The 22,866-nt window shown below is 37.6% G+C and overlaps 1 protein-coding gene across 2 annotated transcripts in view; it reads right to left on the minus strand.

The window, feature by feature from the left end:
* MAGI3 (membrane associated guanylate kinase, WW and PDZ domain containing 3) overlaps positions 1 to 22,866 on the minus strand; it is a 237,935-nt gene that overhangs the window by 38,075 nt on the left and 176,994 nt on the right. For both annotated transcript variants that reach the window (XM_036766303.1, XM_036766304.1), the window contains exons 9-15: positions 19,351 to 19,539; positions 15,814 to 16,422; positions 14,206 to 14,237; positions 11,321 to 11,477; positions 8,139 to 8,230; positions 6,082 to 6,274; positions 2,339 to 2,524 (exon numbers count right to left, since the gene is read on the minus strand). In XM_036766303.1, the coding sequence (XP_036622198.1) occupies positions 2,339 to 2,524; positions 6,082 to 6,274; positions 8,139 to 8,230; positions 11,321 to 11,477; positions 14,206 to 14,237; positions 15,814 to 16,422; positions 19,351 to 19,539 (1,458 nt within the window). The remainder of the gene's footprint in view (positions 1 to 2,338; positions 2,525 to 6,081; positions 6,275 to 8,138; positions 8,231 to 11,320; positions 11,478 to 14,205; positions 14,238 to 15,813; positions 16,423 to 19,350; positions 19,540 to 22,866) is intronic.

Raw genomic sequence — 22,866 nt, forward strand, 5'->3', positions numbered from 1 at the left:
CAGTCTCTTCTCCCAGGATAAGCTTCTAATCTCCCCACCCTGCTGCTAACTCAAGCCTTGATTTATACTACCTCCCTCAGCCTCCGTTCCCCAGGACTGGAGAGGGGTAGGGCTAAGTACCAAGCTCTTCCCAATGCTTTCCTTTATAAAAAGCAAAAACTGGATTCAGCTGACTCCACTTTGCATCTTTTACTCTGCCTGGTTTCAACTCCATGGAACAAGATAGCCCTAAGCAGGTACCCCCAGTCTCCTGCCCCCCACCCCTGTCTCCTGAGCTCTGTGTTGTCTTCCCCCTTCAGAAAGACAATAAGCTCCTGGAGGGCAGGGACCATCTTTCTTTTTAGTCATTGTATCCCCAGTACTGAGCACAGTGCTTGGCACATAGTAGAAACTTAATACATGTTTAATGGATTGGATTGGAAACCTCTCTAAGAGGAGGTAATATCTAACATCAAAGTGAACGCTAACTAACCACAGTAGATATCATTTGGGAAAGGGTGCTTGCAGAGTTTGACTGTGGATGAGATTTATCAACTAACATTTCACTGAAGTTATCAACTCATATTTTATACCACAACCAGAAATCTTGAGTACTTTATAAAATTCATCAACAACCTGAGACTAATTTACTATTCAGACTGATAATTAATGAGCTGCAAACACTCATTTCCTACTGCACATTAACTGCTGCTTCAATTTTACATTTTAATTGGGTTTTCTTTCCCACCTCGTTACTCAAGAATTTGCATTTATATACTTCTAAAGTTTCTTAAAAGTGTAAATATCTTTCAAAGGGAAGGGGCAAAGAATTCATCTTTTTGCTAGATAAAATGTAACATTTAAACTATATCTACAAACTAGCTTAAAAAATTTAATGTTTAAAGCAGTTATAATGTAATTTACTAGATCCTAATTTCCTTTCTTTTCCCCTTCAGTACTGCTTAATTTTATCTTAAATATCTGACTCTACTTTAATATGAGGAGATTTAGGAAATCAAGAACCCTAATAATCTCTCACTGGCTCATAGACTATAGTATAAGAGTTAAAATATGACTGTGCATTATTATTTTCAAAAATCTCGATCTACAATGATACATGAAATCCACTTAAAATCTCCTTTTCCATTTTTCTGGTGTAGGCCACATAATGATCTTCACAACATCAGTGACGGTTACTGCTCCAAGTGTTACCATAGCAACTGCTTTTGGAAAATGGAAGCCAGTATCAGTAAGCAGTGACCTGGTACTATGGTAATAATTCATCTATGCCATGGTTATCTTCTTCCATTATATACTCGCATTAATTTTAGAAATGTTTTCTTAAAATAGTTTGGCTTACAACTCTTTTCTGAAAGTGTCTTTTCCCTAGCAAGGTATTAGTTTAAATATATCTTGGTATCCAGCAGAAAAATGAGGCTCACTGGCACGGAGAACATTATGTTAGCAAAGTTTGGGGGTTTTTTTGGTTTGTTTTTTAATCATAATGTTAATTTGCATTTATACCTACATTTCTCTTAGTCTTAACATATTTAAGATACTCATTTTTTTGACATTAAGATAATTTGTGGATTTCTTAATAGCTCTGAATTATGGCATTTCCCCTGAAGAAGTTAATATCATAGGAATGTTACTAGGGGGGAGGGAGAGGTAATCTCTTCTGTTTCTGAGAGACTATAGCTATCTTTAAAAATTCTCAGAAGAGGATATTCTGCCAAAATGGGCTACTGATGTTTATTTATATATTCAGACTAGACAAATTTACAAAGATTTTCACTAAAATTTACTTTTGAACAGAACCATTATTTAAAGGAGAAATGTCTTTCATTTTTCAACACAAGTATTAGATATCATAAACCTATCACTTATTTTTTAAATGACAGGGAGGAGACATTTCTTTCACGATATTCTGGGATTGGGATTTCTGTTATCTAGGTTTGCTCTCTAACTGCTACCAGCACTGTACTTCATTCACATCTTCAGAGAGATTTCTTATGGAGAATTTGGAGTCTCTGACCTTTCATCCCCCCCCCCCCCCACTTTAGTATTATGCTTTTCACCGAATCCATTAAGCCGGGATTCTGAGACAATCTTGATGCAGATTCAGCTATTAATAGTTATTTCCTTGAGTTTATGAAGAAGAAATAAAGGAACCAATCTAGGCTTTACTGGACTCTGAAATAAATATGGGAAATACTCATCATTCTCTGAAAGACTCACAAAGGCAATAAATAATAACATAAATAGCATAAATCATAATTAGTCTCATATGGTCTAGTAGGAGGCTCACAAAACAAGACAAGGAGAAAAATAGAGAAAAAGTTGTATAAGGAGAACTTACCTCCAGGAGGTGGTTTGTTTTTGGAGGTAAGGATGACAAAACCAAATCCTTCATTTTCTTTACGCTGCAAGACAACATCATAGGCCTCTTGGGGAGGCCTGGTTGTGCCCTCTGCCCGGTTCATTCGGGGAGATCCATTCTGTGTTGAAATGAAGGTCTGCGAGTCATCTTCTTCGGGTTGCTTCTCTATAATAAATATTATTAATTCTGATACAATGAGAAGGTAATACAACTAAATGCAAAGTGTGGTTTCCCATAACAAATACTATATAATGAGAATCCTCTGAGAGCTTTGTTAAACTAAGTACATCTTAAGTTTGGAGTTAAATATCAAAGGGCTCTGTCAGTACAGGATTAGAAATACAGTAATAGTAAGTTTATGTTTATAGATCCTCAGGAGTTTATGACTGTCTTCCAAGTACTAAGGGAGAAGGAACATGAGAAGGATCTGCAGGACAACAAAGTTAGGATTATTCAGCTGAACGGAAGTCCATGCAAACATTATAGACTACCAACCTCTGATACCTTTTTGTGCCTTTTGGGGGATGGGAGAGAAAGCTTTATCTTGTATGCTATTTCAGTGTCGAGGATTCACTATACATAGTCATGACTAAATTCAAGTGTGTCTAAATCAATCTGTTTGCAGGGTCTGTGGAGGCCAGACCTATAATTTCATTGGTGGAGGAAACTCCCATGTGAAGGAAGCAGTTAATGTTGGGACAAAGGAAAAAATATGGACAAGAAGTATGAAAAAGAGACGTAAGAAAACATGCTTTACTTGGGAAGCTGGAGAATGGGAGTAGGCCACCCAGAGAAAGAAGGGAAGATGAGCCACTCTAGTTTTGGAGAAGAGAAGGGAAGTGGGCTTCATGCTCTGAGGAAACTTCTCATCTTGCAAAGTCCACAGGGAGAGCAAGTGAGAGACCATCCAGTAGGGGTGAGAGGAAGAAAAGAGGGATAGTAGTGAATGGTGACTTCCTTGTACAGGCAGACTGAGGAATCACCACAGGGATGTCTGTTATATCCCTAAGGCATGTCTCTAAGATAGAGAAGAGAACACCTCCCCCCTCCCCAAAAAAAGCAGAGGACACTTCTGCTGATTCATATGGACATAAATGTTACTACCAGAAGGAACCCAGAAAACATTGCCAAAGTACTGCAGAGTCTTAGGTAAGGAACTGAAGGTGCTCAGTTAAAGCTAAGAGACAAAAAAGAGAAAAGCAGATTTAGGAAGGGAACAGCTGATTAAGAAGATGTTGAGATGTTGAGAATGTCATCTGGATTTCTAGAGCATTGCTTAAAACATAGAAATGCTAGTCTACTAGTCAGGGAAAAGCTACTAGGAATGTATTTGCCTGGTGTCTTGCAAATCCAAATCCAATTAAAATTGTTTTAAACTGCAGAGAAAGGGATAGGAGAGAAAGTATTTATCAACTAAGTTAAATGTAGAGAGTAGCAGGTAAGACACTCAAGTTTATGGAACACAAAATCCAAAACACAACTGAGCAGTATAAGCAGCAAGATGAAACAGATGAAGGTCTTCATGCAAAGAGGCAAATCTAATCTCATATGTATTACTGGGACTTGGTGGGCTTAAAGCCCATAAGGGGAATGTATCTCTGGATGGACATAATTTATTCAAAAGAAATATGTCAGAAAAAGAGGCAAGGTAGGGTAGCTTTACATACTACTGGTGCCCTTCTTGACTCAAAAAATTATCTTGTGTTGATGTATCTATTTAGTATCTGTTTTGCATATCTTATCTATGTACATAGTTTCTCTTCCTATAGAATGTATGCTTTTTGAGAGAAGGTACTGTTTCTCTTTGTCATCATATCTCTAGCACCTAGCAGAGTGTCTCACACAGATGAGACACTTAGTACTTGATGGGGAGTTGGCAAGAGCTGAGTTCAAATCTGCCTCAGACACTTACTAACTGTGTGATGCTGGGCAAGTCACTTAACCAATCTCAGCCTCAATTTCCTGATCTATAAAATTGGAATAATAATCACACCTATCTTGTAGGGCTGTTGGAAAAATAAAATGAAATAATCTATGTAAAATGCTTTGGAAACTACAAAATGCTATGTAAATATCATACTGTAATTGTCATATTCTGATAATAGGGTTTTGAATTCACCTTTTTTGTCTATTTCTTTATCTCACAACAAGAGATATCTCAGTGTTCTTTCATATATGATTTTAAAATACTGAATGGTTTGGTTCATTTAAATCGAGAGTTGTTATGTATTTACAAATTGAGACTTGTTATTACGAATGTGTATGTATACGAATGAAAAATGGCCAAAACTTGCACAATTTATATGTACCAACATTTAGTAGTTAAAATCATAATTGAAAAGACAGTGAGATCTCTTGTGAAGAGACAAGAAGAAATAGAAAAATAAAATGTAGAGAAATTAAAAACTCCATGATCAAGTCATATTAAGGGATTAACATGGATCTAAACCTCTCAGTAAATAAATTAGAATTAAAAGATAAATGGAGAGGTTTACTATACATATATGTAGATATATGTGTTTATGTGTATATGTATGCATGTGTACATAAAATTACTACACTCGTGTGCATTTGTAAACATATACAAAGGCAGTATAGTGCAGTAAAGGACCAGACTTGCTACCAGGATGACCTCGGTTAATGTACCATCTCTGACATATATAGTTATGTGATCTTAACCTCTTACTGAACCAGAACACTCTCCAAGACTGTAAGTTTTAGATGAGTTGCATATCCTTTGTGGCAGTTTCCTCCAGTGACAAACTCACATCTCTCAACATACACATAAACACATCTTATCAATCGAATGATGCAAAACCAAAATGAAACAATCCCTGCCCTCAAGGTGTTTATATTCTACATGTAAAGGCCACACATACAGACACCCCTCTGTATAATACACCACATGCACACATGTATATACACCACCCCCCAAAGTGAGAGAGAGAGAGAGAGAGAGAGAGAGAGAGAGAGTGTGTGTGTGTGTGTCTGTCCATACACACACACTAAATGTAATATTACTGGAAGATAATTTGGAAGAAGGAACTAGCCAATGAGGGGGATTAGGAAAGGTCTTGTGCAGGGATGGAACTTGAATTCACCTTTGAAAGAAACTAGGGATCCTAAGAGGCAGTGGTGAGAATGGGGTGCATCCCAGGGATCCTAAGAGGCGGAGGTGAGAATGGAGTGCATCCCAGGGATCCTAAGAGGCAGAAGTGAGAATGGAGTGCATCCCAGGTCTCTACTGCACAAAAGCAAGGAGAAAGAAGATGGAATATCATGTGTAAGAACTGCCAAAAGACCACAGCAGCTGCACTGAAGAGGATATAAAGGGAAACAAGATATAATGAAGTTGGAAAGGTAGGTTGGAGTCACATCAATGAAATCACAGATTCCTGAGATAGTAGAATATAGACACACATGTCAGAAGCATTTCTGCCTTTAGAATCAGGAATAAAACCCATACAGAAGGATTATACTGAGGTATTTCAAGGTTATCACATGCAAGAACTCCAAAATAAAAGGAAGCAAATAAAATTAGGCAAGTGGCAAACCCAGATAAACAGTATCAAACAGTTGTCTACAACACAGAAGCCTGAAAGTGTGACTCATGTAAAGCCCTGCTACGTGATGTGACGCAAACATGAGACAACTGTAGGTACAATGTGGAACGTAGTGGTTTAGCTCCCGTGGTTTGTTACTACCACAACAAGTCAACGTACCGCCGTAGAAGATCTTTCTTCTCACAGTAAGCAATACGTGTCCATTTCGGGCAGCAGTTGTCATCAGGTCCAAAACCTGTTTGTGTGATTTTCCTTTAACTGGAATTCCATCAATGCACATGAGTTCATCAGCAGCACGAAGCCGACCATCTTTCTCAGCAGCTCCCAGGGGGATGATGGCTCCAATGTATATCTGACGAAACAAGAATTTGTGGGTTGTTCGAAAAAGTCTGCTTAGATCAGTTAACAGTCAAATTTTCAATAAAACTGAATATTAGGCAAACTGTAAAATGCTTTTTAAATTCAAGGAAGAAAAACTGTCTCATCTCAGGCATCATTAACTTTGAAAATGACATGTGGTGGAGTCTCGGTCATTGACAGAATGTTATTTAAATGACAGGAGCTCCCCAATACCTTTCTCCTTTACTGTCAGCATATCCTTAGGGTTGAGTACAAAGAGGGTAGGCACCATAATCTAGTCTGTTTAACCAGAGGAGCTGTTACATCCAGCAAGCATACTCCTATGTAACAGCTGCTTTGAAGAAAATCTCTGCTTGCTACCATCAGAATATTCATCATCTCTCTACAATGATGAGGGTACCGGGATGAATCTTTCTCTACTCATAAACAGATGGCTGCCATAGCAAGCGTAACTACTATGAAACGTTTGTTGAGGAAAAACAATAAATGGTTATCTTTCATCTAAAAAGAATCATTAAAAATTTTTCATTTAAAGGTAGCAGAACAGCTTGTGGGTGGCTTATTTTTTTAAAAAAATTATTATTAACTAGAAAATCATTAAAAAACCCAAATATTTCCAAATGTGTGCTTGGCTTATACAGCTGGACAGATGCATTATGTCAGTTATAACTAGGTTCTAATAAACAGATCTCTTTGGATAGTTTGGCTAATATTTTGTTGTTCAGTTTTTGTATCAGAAAAAAGAATAAGGATGTCTCCCTAGGTTGTCCGAGTTGAACTTTTAAAAATGCTCTCGCAAATGATATGAACCTCAGTATACTGAAAATATCTAAAGAGCAAGAGACAAGTACATCTTGATAAAATACTCCCATGTCTGACTAATGTCCTACACTAATTTCAACTTGTCTTCAAACTTCATTTGCCTGATAGGATGGTGAAAAACTTTTGTCAATATGATGAATCAGAGCACATGCACACCAACAAAATCAAATGCCCTTTTCTCAATTATTGCAGATATTTTCTCATTTTATTTTTTTAAAGTGGCATTATGGCTACCATGGTAGATTCATGCAAACTTTAATGTATAATGGCTTTGATTTGTGATATTGTACAAAAAGACTGTATACATTTAAATTTTACAAAACACAACTAATTGTGTGATGCTTAGACTATTAAAAGACAAAGAAGATTTTTTTGTTTTAAATTTGTCAGTTTTTCCCCTCAAAAAAATAAACGTTAACAGAAGCATACATAAACAAAATCTCTAAGTTGACTGCTTTGTCTACTTTAAACACAACCTCTGGATTTATTACAAAAAAGTCTTAATCACCTTGTACTTCTCCAGATATGTAGGTTTTCATACAAAATCACATGCAGAAAAGAACTGAGTATTTACTGGTGTTTTTCATGCAAATGCATTCTTAAGATTAAATGGTCCAATATTCAAAAGTATATCACAACTATTTATGGATCAGCCAGAGAATAGTAGGAAATAGAATTGGGAAGTATAGGTTTGCCAAGAAAAGAAACTAAGAATTTGTTTAGAAAAAGGTTAAAAGAACCCGAACAAAGTAAAAAAGGAGGGTAACTAATCACATAGAGTCATTATTTTATGAAGCTGAAGTATGATTATTCAATTTTTAGTTCAAGCGTTTACTGAGACATCAAGACAGCAAACAATAACTCCTCCAAATAATTCTTGAAGGGAGCAAGGTGATATGAATGGAAACCAAGCCCATCTATTTATTAATCAAAATGTTAAAGAGAAAAAAAGGGGGTGGATTTAAAATAATCACGTCAGGGAACAAACAATCCAGAAATACCACACATTTCCAAATTTCAAGTGAACAACTTACAGACTGATCAGGTCCATCCCCTCCCAGGACCCTAAAGCCAAATCCTGATTCCTGTTTTCGAAGGAAAACATCCAAATCCTTGGTGTTTGGAGCTAAGTGAAAAAAGCAAAAAGTGGAATTTTTACTTTATTTCTTAAATGACAACTAGAATAAAACAAGATAACTAATGTTCAACATTTAGTCAGCTAATATTTTACAGTCCTGTGGTAAAACTATAAACTTGAAGCTTTTAAGTGTATATCAGAGCTCAAGCCTGAACACTAACATGATAAGAAAAACATAAACTACCAAGGTCTGCTGCAGAAGTTCTGGACATAGTGTTCTATTCCTAATTAGTGCTTACTCTACCTGTATGTCTAGCTGGTAGCAAGTTAACATGAAATTCTAATGACTCCATTTAGTGCCACAATGCTAAATTCATCAAACCAGTAGCAAAATAAAATATCTGAAAGTTAGGCAAGGTATTTCAGAATCTAGGAAATGAGAGAAAATGTATTATTGACATACTTAAAATAATACCTTTCTCAGAATACACAGAGATGTATCCCTCTGTAAGCAGCTACATTTGCAGGAATTCATAAGCTTATTTTTTAATCAACAAAAAAACATACTATTGCTATTAGTAAAAACAAGCATAATTTATATTACACTTTAAGGCTTACATTAACCAGGTCCACATGAAAACACAAGATGTTTACGTTACTTCATGGGTAAAATTTATCTTTGGTCTTTGGAGTTTGGCTGGGGAAAATACTGGTGCCCTTTTCATTCATTCATCTATTTAGCAAACATTTATTATTAAGCATCTAATATATGCCAGAAATGATACTAAGGACTAGGAATGAAAAGCCAAAAACAACACCATCCCTGACCTCAAGAAGCTTACATTCTACTTAGGGAAACAACATGAACACTGATGAGCAAATGTACAATTTATATAAATAAATACACTGGAAGGGATTTGGGGGCAGGGAAGAAGGCAATAGGAATCATGGATATGAAGAAGGCCTCCTGTAGGAAGTAAGCGGGGCTTGAGCTGATCCGTGAAGGAAGCTGAGGACGCTGAGGCAAAATTGAAGAGGTGGTGAATTCTAGGATGGGGGGACAACCTGTGCAAAGGCAGAGAGAAGGAAACAGTTTGGTGGAAGTATATATAGTATATATGTGAATGAGGGTGACATACAATGAGCCCAGACTCTGAAGTATTTCTAATGTCAACCCAAGAAGTCTGTGTTTCATCCAGAGGGAATGGGGAGTGGCTGAAGCTTCTGACGCAATGGAACGACAGGGTCAGACCTGGATTTTAGGAATGTCTGCTTTGTGGAAGATGGAATGGAGAAGGAAGAGAGTGAGGCAGAGAAAAGGGGGAGGGAAACTCCCAAACTCACACTCTCTCTTTTTTTCTCTTTCATTCTTTAGAAGCGAATTTTTAGTTTGATTTATAAAAGGAACAATTACATTCCTAATCATACAGATGTTTAAAGAAAATGTGAGCAATTTCACACACTCAGTAATGTCTTGAATGCTGTGGAATTAAGTCACATTTTTCTACCACAAAGAGAGGGGTTGCCTGGACAAGTTTAGTTCATAAGACTGTCTTAGAAAACAAGGTCTTCATTATGCACACATAATGAGCCTTTTGTTCCACCTGCAGACACTCTGTGCTTTTAAGCATTCTAGTCTTATGGGTTACTGTTAATCCTTCACTCACTTTATGGTCAGCTTACATTAGGAGAAAAAAATTGCTTTTGGACTTATTATCATCAAAATGCAACTCAATAGAATTCTAGAATGTTAGAGGTATAAGGATCTTAAAGACCTGGTGTGATCCAACAAATATTCAGTGTGCAATGCCCTGAGAGCTCAGTCCAGTACATGAGATAAATATCTACACAAACATGACACAATTTTGACTATGAAAAATACGTGAGAGGAATGTCACTGCTCTGTGATCAGAAGACGGAGAAATCCCTTCCTGATGAAGTAATCAACAAAAACTTCTTGAAAGAGGTAGTATTTGAGGGCTTTGAAGTGTGGGCAAGATGTCACCTGTAGGAGAAAAGCAGAGAGAGAGAGAGAGAGTGGCAGGTGCAGGGGAAGGAAAGAAAACCAAGTTTATACCAGAATGGTAGGTTGGGGTCAGATCGTGGAAAGACTCTGAATGACAGGTGAATATCATGGAGAAGACAGATAAGACAGTAGAAACAAAGGGAAGATTTTTTTAAATGGATAAAGGAGGTCTAAATGCTTTTGTAGATGGAGGGAACATCCTAAGTGAGAGATGATTGATGGAAAATAATCAGACATAACTGGTGGAAAAGATAGGATGGGATAAAGTACATGGTTAGAGGATTTAGCAATGGTCAGAACAGGAGTGAAGAAGAACACAGGACTATGGAAATAAGTTTTAAATGAAGCAGGGAATTAATAAGAACTGAGGAAACCTCTGGAGAGTCTTGATATGCTTTTTAAAGTAGAAGGTGGGGGAGGTCATCTGCTGAGAGTCTTGGAGGTGCAGGTAGTGTTGGGATCTTGGGGAGAAGGTTCAAAATGAATACTGTGAGAGAGGGAAAAAATTGAAACAATGAGGGTCTGGCTGAGGTTGTTCATAGTAAGCAGGAGAAATCCACATGGAAGAGATATCTAGAGAATATCTAGTCTAACCTAATTTTACGAACAAGGAAACTAAATCATAGGACATGTGTAGCTTTAATCACTTTGTTTAGACTGTGGACCCACTCCTCATTGTCTTACAGATGTCACGCCAAAGGACTCTGGTTGTTTAAAGGAGGGCAAAATTAGTCACATGCAGTATTTCCATACATGGCAATAGATGCAGTATGGTAAAGAAAGCACTAGATCTGAAATAGGAAGACCAGTACTGAAATCCTGGCTCTGCCATCTGATTTTTGCCTTGTGACCTTGGGCAAATCCAACTCTTAGTTCTTCCTTTTTAAAAGGCTAATGCAGTGCCTTCCAGCTCTAATACTCCATGTTTCTGAGTTTAATGCTTCCAAAGGGTAAAGGAATAGGCCTCAAAATTGTCTTCCTTCTTAAAAGTAACACAAACATCCTTAAACTTGCCATTGTAAAAGAAAACTAATTCCTAAGAATGGAAAAGCCCCTTATGACATCCATGCTCACTTTGTTCTGCACTATCTTAAAAAATCTTGGAGACTTACGTTTATCTTCATATATCGTCTTGGACTTCAGGTAGACCTCGGAAGGATCTAATTTGGGGGATCCTGACCTGATAATGCTGGGTGGAAAAGGCATCGGCTGAGGAACAGACTCATTGATGGCCTCCAAGCTTCCTGAATTCTCCTGTTTATCCGTCTTCTAAAATGGAAAAGCAGGTGCTGCTTAGTAATTGGTTCAAAATGATAAGAAAATAGATGATTTAATCACTTCATAAAAGAAGTGTGGCAAATAAAATACACAAAATGGCTGGGCATGGCTACATATCTCTTTATGTATATCCCTCAACACTAAAGAAACTAAGGTGTTGAGCATTAATATATTTGATGGATTCAGTACAACAATATGAGTCTCTTGAAAGTATTGGGCTAAGATGTATTTAACTGAGGGTAGAAAAAAATTCTACTTAGTAAATGACAAAAAATGAAGAGTCTTATTGAGTCCTATGTTTGAACAAAGCTTCTCTTCTTCCCACCTTGAAACTACTCGCTGATTTAGGGAAGCAAATAAGTGAGATAATGAATGCTTCTTACATAAAGAAAGGGGTTCTTCTATGAAAGGAAAGGAAAAAAAATGTGCCACATAATTTTTACTTCTCTTTTTTTTACCTGGTTTAATTTCCAATGAAGATGTTTGCAACATATCATTCTTTCTAAGATCACTGAGTAGCAAAATTCTTAACCCCAAATTAGGTTAAATACATAATACTATGAACACACTCTAAAATCCAAACACTCTAAAGGGAAAGGCACTAAGCCAAGGCAAAAGAGTAGCTTATTTCGATTTTTTTGTTTGCAAAAAGTTAATTTCCAAATATTTGACAATGTTAAGAAAAATAAAAACAATTAGCTATAAAGGAAACAAAATAATATATTAGCCTCAAAGAAATCCCACTCCACCCCCAAACCAACCAAAGAACCAACCCCAAACCCTCAATAGCATATCTGTCCAAATCTGTCAGTCAAGAATTAGATTGTGATTTAAGATGATAAAAAATATCACTGTCAACTAGCACAGAGGAGTAGTTCTTAGCTTGGGGATCATGAGTGTCCTTCCCTACTAGTGCTACAGAACAATCCCATTTCTCCCTTCTCCCTCCTTCTCTGTTGCTCAGGATCGTAAACAGTCAGTGGGAAAGGGAATTAGCAGCCTCAATATGTTGCTAGAAGTAGCCATGAGCAGAATTTCTTGTACATCTTGATGAATTACATGATATTGAGTCTATGAAGGACAGGTAAGTGGGCTAGAGGGTAAAGGTACTGTTCTAATAACTTTGCTAAATTAGTTTGATTCCTGAGAAGATATATTTTTAACTGTGCTGGAGAGCTCCCTTGAATAACCTACGGTTTCTGGCTATTGATGAATATCTTTGATGGGCTGATGATGAAAGCAAATTTCACATGTCATTAATTGCCTTTGTATTCAATACTTGTAATTACTGGTGGTATCGGTGTAAGAGACTGATAAGTGACTAACAGTTTTTTCCACAGGAGCCTTCTTCCAGTTTTCATCTCATATATATATGTACACACACACACACATACACACACACGCACACACACACACACACACACGTCCTTTGACAGACTATTTAACTATCCAGATGTCTGACAAACAACAGTCTCTAGGGTCAATAGTTAGCTGAACATAAAGATAAACAACTAAGCTGTACATTCTGGAAAAAAAAAAGCCCAACAAAACCAGCAAAACAAGTCACTGGATAGTGCAGAAGGCCACAAATGTTTTGGGTAATTCAACAAGTATCTATTGTGTCTATCATGTACAAGTTATGGATTTAATGACAAAAATGAGGAATGGACTTGGCCTGTAAAGGAGCCTCCATTCTATTAAGCAATACAGACTATAAAACAAATAGGTAAGTTTGAGATAATTCGAGGCAGAAGAGAGCACGAACAACTAGGGAGACCAGAAAAGGATTGAAGGAGGAGTTAGTACCTGAGCTGAATCTTGAGGAAGGTGAAGGATTCTAAGAGGCGGGAAGTATATACTCTAGGTATCAGGGACAGCCTGGGGAAAGGCTGGATGTAGGACACAGAATGCAAAGTTTGGGTAATAGCAAGTGGGCCAATGTGACTTACCATAGAGTACATGAAGGGGAGTGATATAAAATTAACCTGAGAAGGTAGGTTGGAACCAGATTATCAAAGTCCTTAAGTACCCAATAGGGGGATCTGGATTTTGTCCTGGAGGCAACAAAAAGTCAAGGAATATTTCTAAGCGGGAAATGACATGGTTAGAAGTGTAGTTTAGGAAAATTGATTGCTGTGTGTCGGATAAATCTGAGAAGGAAGACATTGGAAATAGGGAGGCTAATTAAGATGCTATAGCACTATTCCAGGAGTCCTTCAGGTACTGAGGGCCTGAATTAGGGGGGCAGCCATTGAGTAGAGAAAGTGGGGCAAATGTGAGAATTTTTATGGAGGTAAACTGAAAAAAGTTTCTCAAGTGAATGAATAAGATAGGCGAGGAAAGATTCGAAAGTAACTTCAAAGTTTATAACTTCAAAGTTATAAACCTGGGTAACTCCAAAGATGATGGTGCTTTCAATAGAAATAAGAAATCTAGGAGGGCTAAGTTGAGAGGGATATGGGAGCATCTGGGATGCTGATGAGACACAAAAGTACATAAGAAGCTTGGCTATATACTGGGTGGCAGATCATATAGTTTTAATTTACCGTCTGCCCTAACATTTATTTAAAACCACTGGGAGCATATTTTTTCCCCCTTGTGTTGTTTCTACAGCCAAGAGAAATGAATGAAGACTCTGGGGATAGTCCTAATTTTCCAGCCTAGGATATATGATGATTGCTAACTCTTTCCCTCTATTGCAAACATTTTACATACTCACCACTTTGGTAGTTTTTGCTGGTGAAGGAGGACCTAGAGAAAACAATGAGCCAAATTTTAAAATGAAATGAAGAATTCTTTGGTATGATACTATTTAATCACGAACACTGTCTACTAATAGAACAAAAGTAAATTAAGTAAGCTAGCTTTAATTTAGTCAAATAGAAAACTGAAAAACTAAGCATGCAGAGAAAAATGTTTAACTTTACCATGGTACAGTGGATACAGTGCCTGACTAGGAGTGAGGAGACTTTTTTGAATCCTATCTCTGACACTTCCTACCTGTATGACCATGGGATAGTCACTTAAAACATCACAGCCTTAGTTTCCCCATCTGTAAAGTGGGGATAATAATGCCCATACTACCTACATTACAGGGTTCATAGGATCACAGCTCTGGAGCTAGGAGGGAACTCAGAGGCCATTTCTTTGCCACCCAAATACATTATTTTGTGAAAGAGGATATGGAGGAGATTAAGAGACTTGCCAAAGATCGCACGGGTGGAATTTGAAGCACAGTCTCTGACTCCTGGGTCAGTGCTCTCTCTACTGTGCAGTGCTTTGAAAACCTGAAAGCAGTATCATGTACTTCAAAAGACCACCCAAAGAAGAAATCAAGGGGTAAACAAAAGTCCATATTAAAGCAAATGTTCCCACGCACAAGATGGAGAAACAAGGTGCTGAAAGAGCAGAAGCATGTGAAGATGTACAAGAGTTAAATTACAATTTTTAAATGTCAGCCATTCATAGACATGGACATAGACATTAAATCCCATTAAAGATCAAGTAAGTAACTGGAGTTTAAAATGGAGGGTGGGTGGATGACATCTGGTGCATTTCATGTTCCATCATGACCATGGAAAAACAAGCCTTGTGTTTTCTCACATGGGTACTGAGAGACTTAATGACCACTTATAAAAGGCCACTAGAGCTTCAGAAAAAAATTTTAAAAGTAAAAGCTACTAGCACTGTGGATTCTACAGAACGGGTTTCAAGAGATTCCTCTACACCATCTAATGCCTATAGAAATGTAAAGAGTTTTGTTCTTTGAAATCACCTTGGGTACATTACGGAGTCATAGATGAGTCTCAAGGCTTTTAAAGGTCTTTCTTGTCTTCACTTAAATGGGAAATCTTTTAAGTGAAGAAGCATCTGTGACTGATCATAAAAATTATAAGTAATTTTTAAAAATGGGCACTAGTGGAGTTATTAATAAGTAGGAAGAGACGAGGATATGGAATGGACCTGTGATTTCTCTGGAAGAGAGAACTCCAGTTAGAACTCCCTCTACCAATGGCAGGGTGGCACCTTCCCTGCAACTTATAGCCTTACAGCAGCCTAAAGAACTGAGAGCCTGGGCCAGGATCACATGGCCAGCATGTGTCAGAGGCTGGCTCTCTCTCTATCATGCCACATTGTCTCAAATAGAGGACAGGAAACTCATAAAAACTGCTCTCTGGAAGTGAGTGAACACAGCCTTGTAGAAAACACACACTAGTGAACAGGTAGTCTGATGGGAGAAGAAACATCCTGACCTATTAGGGAAAGACAATTAACAGACATAAACACATAAAAACTAAACATTTTTTCATGTTGCATCTTTACTCACCTCCTCTCAAGATGAGCAATGGCACATCTGCGCCTACTGGAAACTGCTTTAGAACTTCTACTACCTGGAGGTGTGTTAAGTTCTGCACATTTTGGTGGTAAATCTCCTTAATAATATCTCCTTTTTGAAGGCCATGACACCACTGGCTGTCCAATATCATTTTCACCTTCTGCCCAGTTGGACTATCAGCTATTGCAAACCCAAAACCTTTAGGACCCTTAATCAGAGGGATAGTCACTAGCTCTGGTTGAGAGCTGCCTGATGATGCCATGGATGCCCTTTGCTCATTTGGGTCCAAAGAAGGGCCATTGAGACGATCACTGGCCAGAATGTGACCTGGTTTCCCATTCTGGTCCAAAACCACTGTCCCTGATTTAAAATCCTGACTGCTTATGCAAGTCTCTCCCTTGGTTACAGGCTGTCCATTGATGATGGGTGTAGCTGTGACAATATCGACAACAGGATCTTCATTATCATCAGGAAGAGGGTAGCCACGACACAAAGTCAGGTTCACATACTGGTTGACAGGGACCAATTGAAACATCTGGACAACATCAGCATGGGTGTGACCAAGGACACAGTTGCCATTTATGTCTACGATTACATCACCTAGTAAAACAAATGTATTAGAGTACATTAAAACCTAAGTTATCCCCAATTTTAATATTATTTTAGTTTAGGTACTACTATTTCTAATCACCAGTTGATTAAGGTTAAATTATGGGTCCTCAAGAAAAAAAAAATTCAGACAGATCTCTTTTGTCCTTTATTAATTTCAAAATAAATAGATTTCCAAAAAAGAGGAATCTCTTTACTTTTGTGAGCTTCTCTAAAAAAGCAGGGACTGCTTTAAAGTCATGATAAGGATACCTGAGATTCAAGTTATTAATGGATAAAGGTGGCCTAGGGTGTGAGAATAATTATTTTATTACCCTATATAAATACTGTTAGATGAATCATATTCAAGCACCTGGAAAAGAATTATATACATAGTAGGTTCTCTATACATGTATATGCATACATGTGTACATATGTGGGTATATCTACATATCTATCTAAATATGTAAAAATTAAATCTTTAATAGATCTTCATTCACTGCACATTATTTGCGCTTCAAACAAAAAAAACCCATAAATATTGGCAAAAGCAAACACTATATGTTTTTTTAAACATGAGGAAAAGCCATCTAAATAAAATCTGACAAATTCAGAATTATTTCTGCAGTCCTCATCTGATATAGGTAAAAGCAGTCTGATTGCTAGATTCGCTAGCCCTTAACATGCATCAGTTGGGATTCTTTTATGTAGACCTGATCTCTCTTATTTATTTTATGTAGTCTCATCCATTTGCTCTTTTTCCCCTTAAACTTGAAGGTGATTATTTAAAAGGTTATTCTCCCAATCAAGGTGCTCAAATTTGTTCTTGTTACATTTATGCTTTTTAAGGTCAACATGAATAGTCCTAAAAGAAATGTCACTTCATGGAAATTTGGTTGTAATGATCTAATGAGAGACAGAAAACTGGACTACTTAGAAACAACAGTTGAGACATTGTTTTCCCTGGTAAAAGCCTGCAGAATGTTCATGGGAGCACTTTAATGCGATGCCGGGATGGCTTGTGCAGTCAGACAAATCTGAATCAATATTGTGACATTGTAGGAAGATGGTCAGGAGCTAATGGATTTGTTTCACAATCAAAATATGGAAAAGCGCAGACAAAAATGAGACCTGAAAAAGAAATTCTGATTAGTCTCAACTTAATATTTATTTATGACGCTAGATAATGAAAATAGTTAAGAAGACCACATATTATATCCTTATTTATATTTACAAATTTTTCTTTGAATTGTGACTAAAATATCCATAAAAGAATCCCAACTGATGCATGTTAAGGGCTAGCGAATCCAGAAATCAAACTGCTAACCTATATCAGATACGGGCTGCAAGAATAATGCTGGATTTGTCAGATTTTACTTAGATGGTTTTTCCTCCTGTTAAAAAAAAGTGGTGTTTGCTTTTGCCAATACGTTGTTTTTCCTTGTCAAACCCATCAGTTTTTTGGAAGGGCACATGATGATCTGTAAATAATATTCTAATGAAACGGTAGCATACCCAAGCATAGCAGAAGAAATCTGTCAATTGAACAATCTAGCGGTGCAATTACGTTCACACTGTATGTGAAACAGGGGCATCCATGAGAAAGGAGAACACAACAAGAAACAACTTCAACACTACATTAAAACTTTCAAAGAAAAAAATCACTTTAAAATTCCCTCATTGTGAATAAGCAGTCTGAAAGACCCAAACATACTTTTAAAAAAAATGTCAAAATGTCAAAAAAAAATGTCAAATAGCCAAAGCAACAAAGTCTAGACAAGGAATATGCAACTTATCTCATGCCTGAACAGTCACATTAAGAACTGCAGAATCGGGGCAGCTAGGTGGCGCAGTGAGTAGAGCACCAGCCCTGGAGTCAGGAAGACCCGAGTTCAAATCCAGCCTCAGACACTTGACACACTAACTGTGTGACCTTGGGCAAGTCACTTAACCCCAATTGCCCTCTCTTCCCCCTCAAAATAAAAAACAAAACAAGAACTGCAGAACTGTATTTCTAAAATGCAAATTTCCATTTTTAAAATCTACAATAAACTAGTCAATCTGAGGAGACACAAAAATATGAGAAGTGGTGCTATAACACCTCAAGAATTACCATAAAGGACTTTGTGGAATGTCAGTAATAACACAGAATCATGGATAGTACAGAAGAAAGGGATCATAGAGATTCTCTGGTCTAATCAACCTCAGCAGAGAGGCAGTGGAGAGTGGGCAAGGTCTGGAGCTACAAAGATCTTGGCTATATTGTTCCTCTCATATACACTGGGTGAATGACTGTGGGCAAACAGCCTAACATCTCGGAACCCTAAGCAATTTTCCAAGACTTTTAAGTTATAAACCAGTTACAATTTCCAGTGCTGATGAAATTACTGGTCCAGACAATAAAACATGGTTCATCATACAGTTAAATTCATGCTTCCATTAAGAATGAAGACTGGTGAATTTTTGACAACCCTCAAGACACATGAAAAATTGTATGAACAAACTTTCTGACTGGGCTATACAGTGATCTTTGTAACCATTTTCTGCTAGAAGAATTAGGGCAGCTCAGTGGCATAGTGGATAGAGTGCCAGGCTGGGAGTCAGGAAGATCTGAATTCAAATCCAGTTTCAGACACTCCCTACCTGTGTGACCCTGGGCAAGTCATTTAACCCTGTTTGCCTCAGGTCCTCATCTGTAAAATGAACTGGAGAAGCTGGCAAACTGCTCCTGTATCTTTGCCAAGGAAACCCCAAATAGGGTCACAAGAGAGTCAGATATAACTGAAACAACAACAAAAATTACAAACATCATTCACAAAGTTTCCAAATTAAGTGGCTCCAGATACCATTTTTTTTTTGGTTAAAAAATAGCCAGTTTCATCTCCAGCTATAATTTATTGAACGACTCTTCTGTTAAAGCAGTATACAGAAATTTGTTACCTGGTGCAATTTTCCCATCTTGAGCAGCTGGGCCATCTTTGAGTACATTTTTCACTTGAAGAAACTCATCAGGTCGATCTCCACCAATGATGGTAAAACCAAATCCCATGGTACTTTTTTTCAAAGATGCTCTTATGAGTACACCTTTAAGCTGGGAAGGGTCTCGAGTGAAGTGTGACTTCTCTACATCTATACCAAAAAGAAGAACGTGTTTGCAAATCCAAGATGTGACAAAAGACATAGCAGGCAAAAAAGTAAGCCATTCAAGCTGTCTATAAAAAAAATGAAATGTATTGCAACAGAAAGAAATGGGAAAAAAGATAAAATCGAATATTTAACATAGAGAATTTAATGTTCATGAACCAAAAATTAGAGGTATTTAGAAATTTGTTTAAAAAACCAAGTTTGCTTAATATACAATTTCTCATTTGATGGATTCCTATAATATTAGAATAATCCAGTGGATCCGTGATTTCACTGATATGGATATTCTCTTCAATGACATAGACAGTGGTCTCTCACCCTCTGTAACTGCTATCCATGTCTTCCCATAAATTTGCAAACTTGGTGGTAGTGGGGGAAAGGAGGTACTTCTAGGATTCTCTTAAAATTGCATGGATATCAATGCTAATTAAGCTTGTGGGCTCCCCCCTGCCTGTCTCTGCACTCACAACACGACACCAACTTTTTTCTGGTCACATATTTTCCTAAAGACAAGCTTTACAACACTAATTCTGAGTAACGTCTCATTTGTAGGGTGTTATGGCCTGTTTATGGCCATCAAGCATATCTCCTTTACTACCTTCGTGATTCTTAATTTTAATTCTTCAGAGACTGTACCTGTCTATGATTTATAGACATATAACATCACTGGAAGAATACTGGTGTTTAAAAAAAATCATTCAATTGACAAGGATTTTTTAAATGCTTAATAAGCCAGGCAATTACAAGGAGTGCTGAGGGTACAAAGACAAAAACAAGATAGTATCTATCTTCAAGTGGTTTATAATCTTTCAGGAGAAACAACATATAAGTAAATATAAATTTAAATAAAAGGTAATTTTGGAGGTCAGGCAATCATAGCTAGGGAGTAGTCTTACAAGAAATGGCACTTGAGATGAATTTTGGCAAAAGACAGTGATTCTAAGAGGTGGAGATAAGGAGTGAGTGGATTACAGGCCCAGAGGATTACATATGCCACAGCACAGAAAGCAGGGCTGGGATGATGTGCCTTGGATTCAAGGAAATGGCTTGGGTGCCTCAAACAGAATTGCACTGGAGGGGAGGGCCAAGCTGGCAAAGTAGCAAGAAGTACAAGAGCTCCTCTTTCTCTTTCTCCCCACACCCCCAACCTCTTCCAAACAGAACGAGAAAATACACAAGACCAAATCCTGATCAAGAAGTCTAAGGGAGAAAAAAACCCCAGAGTGAGTCATTTTTCTGACCTAGGTTGGCATGGCAGGCAGACAGAGAGGTCTGAGGACACTATGGACAAGGCCTGGTCAGGAGAACACCATGCAGAGGCTTGAGGCTGTGCACCAGCGTGAGAAGTGGTCCTTGATCCAGCAAAGGGACCTACACTTGTGCAGGGACAGAAACAGGTGCCCGCAGGCCAGTCTGCTTACGACCCAGTTCTGGATTAAGGGCGGCAGAGTGAGGAGTGCTCACCAACCCATGACTGTACCAAAAAGGGAGCAAGCTCAGAAGTAAGCAGCTACCTTGTGGTTTAGACTTCAGAAGCAGAAGAGGGTTTCAGTTCCAGTTTCTAGCCCAGTCTGAAATCTGAAATCAAGAGGGCAGGAATCCCAGACCAAAGGGAAGCCTATAGCTCTGTCACTTTAAACCAGCAGAGCTTTCTGGCCAGCTGATAACTGGTGAATCCAACAATAGTCTAGAAACAAGGCAATCCCATAAGCCTGTGGCTCAGACCCAAACCAGGTCAGGAACTTGCAGAGCTCAAAACAGAGTGGGCAGCAATCAGACTTTGCCCTAGATCAAGTCACTTTGGGAAGACTGAAAGCTTACTGGTCTGAAGCCTGGACTGTTGCTGAGAAACTGGAGTTAAAACACTCAATGTCCCACTAAAGAAGATGAAACATGACACAAACCTTATGACACAGATGTGATGAATTTAAAAGGAAGAAAGAAACATACATTTCCTGACATGGCTAATGTGGGAGTTTGTTTTACTAGACTATGTCAATATGCAATAAGAGATTTTTTTGAAAAAAAAAATGCTTAATGGGAGGAGGGACATGAGAGGGACAGAATAACAAATGCTTGTTACTTTAAAATTTCAAAAGTTTAAAAGAGAAAAAAAAAGTATTTCTGACAAGAGCCTGACAAACAAGATATATATTAAACCAACCTAAATATAAAAGTCCCAGGAGGTAGTTAATCAATTAATATACACTTATTAAATGTGTACTCTATGCCAGGCACTGTTAAACACTGGGTATACACAGGCAAAGTGAAAATGTTTTATATAATGAATATTCTGCAATAAATCAATGGACAAAGAGAATTGCCATCTATCAACAATTATACAAAAGACTGGCCCAAATCTCTAACAATAACAGAAGTGCAAATTAAAATAACTCTTGAGATTTCACTCTAAATCCAGGAATTTGGCAGAGATAACAAAAGATGGAGATAGTCTATGCTGGAAAAGACTGCAGGAAGACAAGAACATCTATACGCTAAGGACAGAGCTAGGAACTGGTCCAGCCATTCTGTAAAACTCTGTTTAAGCTACGTGAAAGAATTGTGGGGAAGACTCACTAAACTTCATATCCTTTGACCTGTAGGATCTCTCTTTTGGGTTCCCAGGAGGTCAAAAACTTAAAGTCCTTTTATATATACTAAATATTTATTGTAAAACATGTCTGGTGGCAAAGAACCAGACACCAAGACACCAAGTTAATGTTCACTGATTGGAGAATGGTTGATATATATATGAATTAACAAATGAGAAATTCAGAGAAACTTTGTAAATACCTACCAAAACCGATCCAAAGTAAAGTAAGCAAACCCGGAGAAAGGCATACACAAAACAACTATGATAATGTAAATAAAAAGTACATTAAAATTGAGTACTCCTGCAGTGACAGCAGGGAGCTTGCCGTGCAACATTTCAATATATATATAAACGAAACTTGTTAGTATCATTCTGCCATTATTCATACTTTTGACATCATGACCCCGGGTTACAGGCAGGAGAAGCAAGCAATTAACTTCAGGGCCCATATGTTAATTGTAGAGCCAACACTGACTTGATCATGTTATAAACAGATAAATAAGATATAAATAAAACTCCAACACACTCCCATACCTCTGCAATAAAAAGGAATACTAACTGTATACTTATTATCAGCAGCAGCAGAAAACCTTGGTATTTTCAAAGCATTTTTCTGTATTTCCTCATAATTCAGCGTCTCTTATCAGTGGATCAGGAAACTGATACACTGAAATTTATTTGAATTTCTAGGTTGCAGCAAACAAACAAAAGAAGATGCA

This window comes from Trichosurus vulpecula, chromosome 7, assembly GCF_011100635.1.
Source record: "Trichosurus vulpecula isolate mTriVul1 chromosome 7, mTriVul1.pri, whole genome shotgun sequence".
Lineage (NCBI taxonomy): Eukaryota > Metazoa > Chordata > Mammalia > Diprotodontia > Phalangeridae > Trichosurus > Trichosurus vulpecula.